Source organism: Anabas testudineus, chromosome 12 (genome assembly GCF_900324465.2).
Source record: "Anabas testudineus chromosome 12, fAnaTes1.2, whole genome shotgun sequence".
Lineage (NCBI taxonomy): Eukaryota > Metazoa > Chordata > Actinopteri > Anabantiformes > Anabantidae > Anabas > Anabas testudineus.
Window position 1 is genome coordinate 7,612,514 of NC_046621.1, and position 7,403 is coordinate 7,619,916.

Genomic DNA, 7,403 nt, shown 5'->3' on the forward strand with positions numbered 1-7,403 from the left:
CAAAGGGTAGGAAATAGCTGCTGGTTTTATAGATGTAAGATTAAAAAGATTAGAAGATTCAAGCTTGGATTAAAGTTTGTGTTTGGCCTTTTCAGTGACGTCCAATGTTCTCTGCATCTGCTAACAACTACTGCTTACTGCCATTGTCATTACTTAATATAGAGAACTAGAGGCAGATGGATATGAAAGATGATGGATTTGATGCCATGAACGATACTTTTAAAGTCTGTTGTGTGGCTTCTATACTGCCACCCTGTGGTCCAGACCGGCCATGTATTACATCTGATTGCAGCCAAACGTTGTAATAACTAGGTTGCACACTTGTGAGAATTTTCTTCTGGCTTTAGCGGTAAATAATTTCATAAGACTTAGAGTGCATCATCACAATCAGACAGCGGTACAAACTAGCAGAAAGAAACTTTAATTGGCGACGAGTTTGAAACATTTTGCTGTACAGTGCATCTGTATAATGGTACAAAATATTTGACTTGATCTATGGGCTTGCTTTTTATTCAAAAGTAGTGCATACCTCATTTTGTACCTCAGACTTTATACATACACATGAACCTTAGAGCTGTTGAGTTCTGAACCAGGATGGATAGTGTGCCATGATCACAGTGGTTCTGTTTGATTCATCTCTATTTGATAAACATGTTGGGAGCTACATTTCATATTTTCTTTTTCTGTTTTTTTGTGAATTAATGTTTTTAGAAATGACCTGGTATGCTTCTATCTGTCTCTGTCATAATTTGTACATATAAATATATTTTGTATTTATGTTCCATTTGAGGACATGAATATGTCCCCTCATGCTTTTAATAAAATGTTTTGGATGTTTCTTTGGTCTCTGCTTCGATTTCATTTTGGCTCAAACTATGTGGACTCTGTAATGTTTGCACACATCAGTTCCTCTTCTAAGCTTTACATGAGTAACAGTGACCTTAAAGCACAGAAATATCACACTGAGTGCATTAAAAAATGACTCAATATGTTACCCAACATATGGTGGAACAAAACTCAAATGGTTGCTAGTTAATTTCCGATCTGGTAATGTAGCGAAAGAATGTACAGAATAAACTATTTTATTTAGTTCAGTGCTTTTTTGGTGACGCTTCCTATTTGCATGGCGTGTCGATGCACCATACCAGGCTTGGTCTTTTGGATTAAGCCACCAGGACATGCAGCTACATGCATGACATGAAGTACTGTACGGTTTTTGGTGTCTAGTATTCTGATGGTGGATCACACCCTGTGCAATACATTACTTCTAATTTTTTTGGTTGCAAACTGAAATTGTCTGCTTAGTCTTTTTACAGTATTTTGTTTAAAATATCTATTATTAATTACCATCTAATACACTTACATAAAATAAAAAAACGGCCATGGTACACTCAAATGCAGTAATTACTTCCTAAATGATCTTACATACATCTTACTATTACATATTTTCCTCTGCTCTCCCCTGTCCATCATCCATTGTGTCCCTCCCTCTCCTTGTACGTTCTTCCTCCCTCTTACCCACAATGCAACACTGGCTGAAGAGGCTCAGCTGAGCTATAAAAAGGCATAGCATGGGGGAGGGAGGGTTGCCGTGCAGCAGGAACTGTGCAGACACACACACACGGGGATCCAGGGACGGCAGCCCCTTGCACTGGGATCTAGAGCCACAGCACGAAAGAGAGGTCAGTACAGAGGACAAAGGCTCCATAGAGGAAGAGCTTTGAGGAAATGACAGTGGTCTAACTTTGTGAGAGGGAGTGACAATAAGAGAGATGCCAGAGAGAAAGAGTGTGGCCATGCAGAGTGGGCAGGGCTGGTTTATGGGATGGAGAGTGAGGGTAACAGATGAATGTAATGATAAACTGTCATCTGGTTTGTCGCAACACTTTTGGCCACACTGTCACGAGGCAGTGTCATTTCTGCATAGTGCAAAGGCTTCCATGTTATGTGTGTCATTCACTGTGATGCCACTCAGTGGGTTACATTTTTCTTTTTCTTACATGGCGTTTCATTGCAGATAGTTTGCTTTTCACTCTATTACCATGTAAACACTCTCATTCTCTCACACCCCTTAAAGGGCATTTAGATACAAGCAGCACTCTGATTTTATTTCCAGTGCCATGCTTTTAGCCCCAATAATAGTCCTTAACAGCTGATTACACCTATTGATTCTCGTGAGTGGATGGTGCACATTAAAGTGAAATAAAGCTTGCAATTGAGAGCAAACACGTCCTCAACAGTCACAGCTAACACTGAATTAATCTCGCTCCATCTTTTCACAAACAACATGGAATATATTCCACTGCACTGACGTCAAAGGATCTCCTGTTGGTCCTTAAAGGGACAGTACGGTCAATTAAATAACAGAGCAGCCTAGTAACAGCATACAGAAAGAATGTACCAATAGATAATGAACTCAGTACTTTGTTTTCACTACCGCTGCATCCAGGGACAGTCGGTAAAAGCTTCATCACCACGTGCATTCTGAGAAGGGTTGACACATTATCCCTTAACAGCTGCAAACTGACTGAGTCTTTTTTTAGCAGGGCTTTTAAGAAACAGTAGTAAGACATTAGGGACAGTCTAGAAGGACTGACTTTGGAGTGGGGATCTCTTGAGTATCTATGTTTCAAAAATCACGTTTGACTTTTTCACTTTGAAATACTCTTATATCCTTAATTGTTTGGCATTCCATATTTTCTATCCAGTTTTAAGAGATTCGTTCAGTTTAAGGGAGATGCTGTGGATCAAATCCTACATTAAAAAAATGGCTTCATCCACATATAAAGAACTCCAGTTCAAACATCTTGCCACATGATACTCCACTGGGAAATGCATTAGCACATTTACACTGCAGCAAGCCCATGTTGTGTTCCACTGCCTATACTTTCCCATGCATAATTGCATTCAGTGTTGAGTGCAATTCCCACACCACAGAGCCATGTAGTGTTGTTTGCACCATATTAGAATCAGAACAGGTCTTGCTAAGGAAGCAAAGCAAAATGCCAAAGAAGCAGGGGACCCAGACGATGGCCCCATAATAGGCCAGAGCTGCATTCCCAAACAGGCTCTGTGCTGACTCAGATGCCAGCCTTCAAGTGACATTTACAGGGACCACAGGGTTAATGGCAGCTGATATAAAACCGGACACTGGAGAAGCAGCACCATCGGTCCTGAGGAGTACTGTATTTCATATGAGAACTGGGGAACAAGCTGAGAGTGTTTGCAGCTTTAGTGTGAACTCTTCTAGTAATTCTTCATGATTGGTGTCGGTGTTAGCTCCAGAAACATACAGATCTCTCTTTTGGCCCATATGCAGAAGAACAATGTGCAGTGTAGTTACAGTGAAACACCTAGTATCACCTTTCTAATACCCTACATTCCTTGAAACCTGCTTATCTGGAACTATAGTAGCAGATCTGTTTGAATAGCAGGCATGTGCCAGAGTGCAAACAGCCACTATGTCACATGTATTGTTAAATTTTATCTCATATCACTCCCCCCATTATTATCTACCGTAAAGTAGGGCTAAGAAAAATGTGTAGGGTATGTGATTACCCAAGACTTATCTGTGCAAATTTAAATTCCGTGACTATACACAAAATACTGAGTAACCTCCAAAGGTCTTTAATTATAGAACTGTCTGTGGACATTACAGTGTGTCCCTTCCTCTCTGGCGACCATGCTGAGACACTAGCTGCTTGCACCTCAAAGGGTAACATAAGAAATTAGCCTCTCGCCGCAAATCTGGTCTCATAAAAACTCAGACCAATATCTCAGATTACTTCAAAATCACAAGGCACATGGCTGTGTGGCCGACCAGGTGACCAGAAGTGCAGCATGCTGTACCATAGTTAAGTTGGAAAAGTGAAAATCACACTGGTAGAACAGTGGATAGTATACATTTGGCCTGTAGTGAACTTATATAGTCAAAGCACATGCAAAGCTATGCCATTCTAGAAAAAGCAACACCTGTTGAGCCAAAAGCTGTTGCAAGTTGACATGGACAATAAAAGGCAAGCAGCTACTGAAATAGACCTATTTACACATATTAGAGCAAAAGACACACCCAAAGTTCTCACGTCATTAAGTCGGCTAGGGGACAAGAGTAAACAAGAAATCATGCAGGCTGTCAGATAGACTCAGTTGTACCAGTCAGTTCACTTATGATACAGAACTAGAAACATTCAAGTGACAGTCAAATGGTCTATGGCCTTTTCTAACTCTGCAATTTACAATAACTGTGATAAACATCTCTTCTACATTAGCTTGGTTAAATTTCCAGGAAGTCACACATTCTCACTGCTTATAGCTATAATACCACAGAAAAAAGTATTAACAGTAATTGCTGATGTCGGGATTTTACTACAAAGGCTGTTAAGCTTATTGTACATTAAGGGTGGATACACAGTGCAGTGTCATATTTAAAATACTCAGAGAAATGCATATGAACACCAACGACAAGATTATCAGCAACAGGACTATGACTCTGAAGTTGAGTGAATCTCCATAAGTTAAAAACACTTTTACAGCAGTTTACTCCACAGAACTGTCTTTTGGTAACAGCTTGTAGATCAGTAGAATTTCAAATAGTCAAACAAAAAGAAGTATTATAAAGAAGGAGCCATGTTATTCATTATGTAGCCTGTGTCAAATTGTCTGCTGTAGTGAAATTATTTACATGTCTGTGTCCTTTTCTTTTTTTTAGTTGAAGCAAAACGTTCATCTAACGCACCACAATGTCAGGTAAATAATATGATCAAATAAGATCATTCATTCTTCATTATTATGAGAATAAATGTGCATTTGTTTTTGTGTGTGTGTGTTTTCTTCATTAAACTTATGGAATTAAAATAGGTAAGGCAGACACTGTTGGGTTTTCTTGGACTGTACTGCCCTCTTTTGGTGATTCTTGAGAATACAATGGAGGGCTTATATTTTATCTAATACCTGCACAAGTTTTTGTTTTATTGAACAAATCAAACATTTATTTATGAAAACGTTTTTTGATATACACGTCTATATACACATGATTATATAGTTATTTTATATTTATTTATTCACACATCACGATACAACGTTCATGCAAAAAATATAGTTCAAAGTAAAAAAAAAGATTTTTATTTTTATTTTTATATGTGTTCCATTTATAAATCAGACAGGTTTTGTTGTTCTCTAGGAATAGTTATACCTAGCTACATAACTACATTAGGTGACAACAATTGCTATGGCAACACTGTTTGAGTAATAGCACAATAGCATCTACACCTTGGCAAGCAAAACAGTCTAGTGGACCAGTCAGTCTGTGGCCTGCAGCTAGAAATGGGAAATAAGTCTTCTGCTTATTCTACGTTTCACCATCAAAATGGTTTGTTAGAATAAGCCTTTCCGTGTGAATGTCAGTAATAATAATAAGAAAACATTGCACGCTTAATCTCATTTGCAAATGCTTATTTCAGATAAAATTAAGGACGCTAAGATCATCTTTGTTGTGGGTGAGTAATCGCTCTCTGAATCTAGTCTTTAATATTTTCTATTTCCTAAATTATTCTGCTAATAACTTTTGCCTTTTGCTTGTTTGTTTTTGTTTTCCAGGTGGGCCTGGCTCCGGAAAGGGCACCCAGTGTGAGAAGGTAGTTGCAAAGTATGGCTACACCCACCTATCATCTGGGGATCTGCTCCGTGCTGAAGTGTCGTCTGGCTCTGAGAGAGGCAAGCAGCTCCAGGCCATCATGCAGAAAGGAGAGCTTGTGCCCCTGGTAAAAGAGTTGGACCTTCCAATTAATTTATTGATTTTCCAGAAGGATTTTTCTTTTTTTTTTTGCTACTTGTACTAATAAGAAAAAGCAGAAGTGTTTTCTTCTATGTGTGCAATACCAAACCAAATCTGTGACCAATGAGATTAAATCAGAAGTGCTGTAGCCTTGTGAGAGTTGATCTTAGTGTTTTGTGGCGGTTTGCAGGACACAGTCTTAGACATGATTAAGGATGCCATGATCGCCAAGGCTGATGTCTCCAAGGGCTTCCTTATTGATGGCTACCCCCGCGAGGTGAAACAGGGTGAGGAGTTTGAGAAGAAGGTAAGAGATGACACGAGCTGTTGCTTCTGTAATTCATCCCTGCAGATAAAAAAAGAAAACAAAACCTAAAGGATCAAACTCTTCCTGATTCCAGATAGGCAAACCCTGCCTGCTGCTGTACATTGATGCAAAAGCAGAGACTATGGTCAAGAGGCTTTTGAAGCGCGGTGAGACCAGCGGCCGGTCTGATGACAACGAGGAGACCATCAAGAAGCGCCTCGACTTGTATTACAAAGCAACTGAGCCAGTCATTGCCTTTTATGAGAGCCGCGGTATTGTGAGGAAGGTGTGTATGACAACAAGCAAAAAAAAAAAAGTGAATATGACTTCTGACCTATTTTGTTCCATCTGTTGCTAATTTTTCTTCCTTTTCCTAGATTGACTCTGAGCCACCAGCGGACGAAGTCTTCAGCAACGTCTCCAAGGCTATTGATGCGCTGAAGTAAAACAACATAACAAGAAGAGCTGTGTCTGGTTGTTGTTGATGTATTTTTATTTCCTCAGCATCCGTTTCACAAGGAAACATGAACAACAATAGGAATAATACACTTTCCAGTCATCTTAGTTAAATAAGGCCACTATGATGCCTTAATTCTAGTCCTAACCCAGCAATACAAATCCATTTTCAAAATCTGCTTAAAGCAGCATCTGGTCATACAGTATTTTCTGTTTCTTCATATGGTGTTGTTTACATTCTGTGCTTAATTTATATGTGGACGTATCCAGGTGACATCTCGAAAGGTATTTGTATACAGCCTAACCTTTAACGCAACATGCTCACTCTGGGGCGAACCTGCACTTTACGCATCTTTCCCTCTCTATAACCTTGCTATATAGAGTTCAGACTTCATGGGAAATTTCAAGACCTTTAAGATTTTGCCAGTGAGCAGTGGCAGAGATTCCTCACTGTGGATGATATTCATTTCTATTACTCCATATACAAATATGTTTAAAGCACAAAAAGTTTCTTCATTTTTCATCAAGATGTACACATGTAACATGGGTGTCTATAAAATTATATATGTACAAAAAAAGAAAAGAGAATTAAAGTATAAGGAAAAACTTTGAAGTAGTTTATAAGTTGTGTTTGGATATTAAGATTCATCTTCCAGTTATATGTCATCAACTGTGGTAGTACTATTTAATACTATGGAGAGTAACCATAGACAAACATATCCCCAGCACACACATAAACAGTGGACTGTGACAATGCTGCCAAGTTGAAAAAGGAAATGCTTTTCTCTTCAGAAAACATGGTCAAGGTGCTGGAGCATGTAGACACAACAGGATACAGGACACGCTGCCACAGCTATAGTTCACTAC

At 39.1% G+C, this 7,403-nt stretch overlaps 1 protein-coding gene across 2 annotated transcripts; it reads left to right on the forward strand.

Moving 5' to 3' along the window:
• Positions 1-1,579: 1,579 nt before the first annotated feature.
• ak1 (adenylate kinase 1) lies at positions 1,580-7,149 on the forward strand. Of its 2 annotated transcripts, XM_026356943.1 has the most exons (7): positions 1,580-1,682; positions 4,709-4,746; positions 5,460-5,495; positions 5,596-5,759; positions 5,964-6,080; positions 6,175-6,366; positions 6,458-7,149. In XM_026356943.1, the coding sequence occupies exons 2-7, from the start codon at positions 4,740-4,742 to the stop codon at positions 6,524-6,526; spliced, it is 585 nt and encodes a 194-aa protein (XP_026212728.1). In that variant the 5' UTR covers positions 1,580-1,682; positions 4,709-4,739; the 3' UTR covers positions 6,527-7,149. The 2 variants fall into 2 exon arrangements, with proteins under 2 accessions (XP_026212728.1, XP_026212727.1); XM_026356942.1 differs by lacking the exons at positions 1,580-1,682; positions 4,709-4,746 and adding an exon at positions 5,255-5,368.
• The last annotated feature ends 254 nt before the right edge of the window (positions 7,150-7,403 follow it).

Bases quoted from the DNA above. Each gene is read 5' to 3' on its own strand.
- ak1 (XM_026356942.1), top strand. From the start codon at position 5,323: ATGGGAAATAAGTCTTCTGCTTATTCTACGTTTCACCATCAAAATG. The intron at 5,369-5,459 runs GTTTGTTAGAAT...TGCTTATTTCAG, and splicing joins TACGTTTCACCATCAAAATG to ATAAAATTAAGGACGCTAAG. The intron at 6,081-6,174 runs GTAAGAGATGAC...TCCTGATTCCAG, and splicing joins GTGAGGAGTTTGAGAAGAAG to ATAGGCAAACCCTGCCTGCT.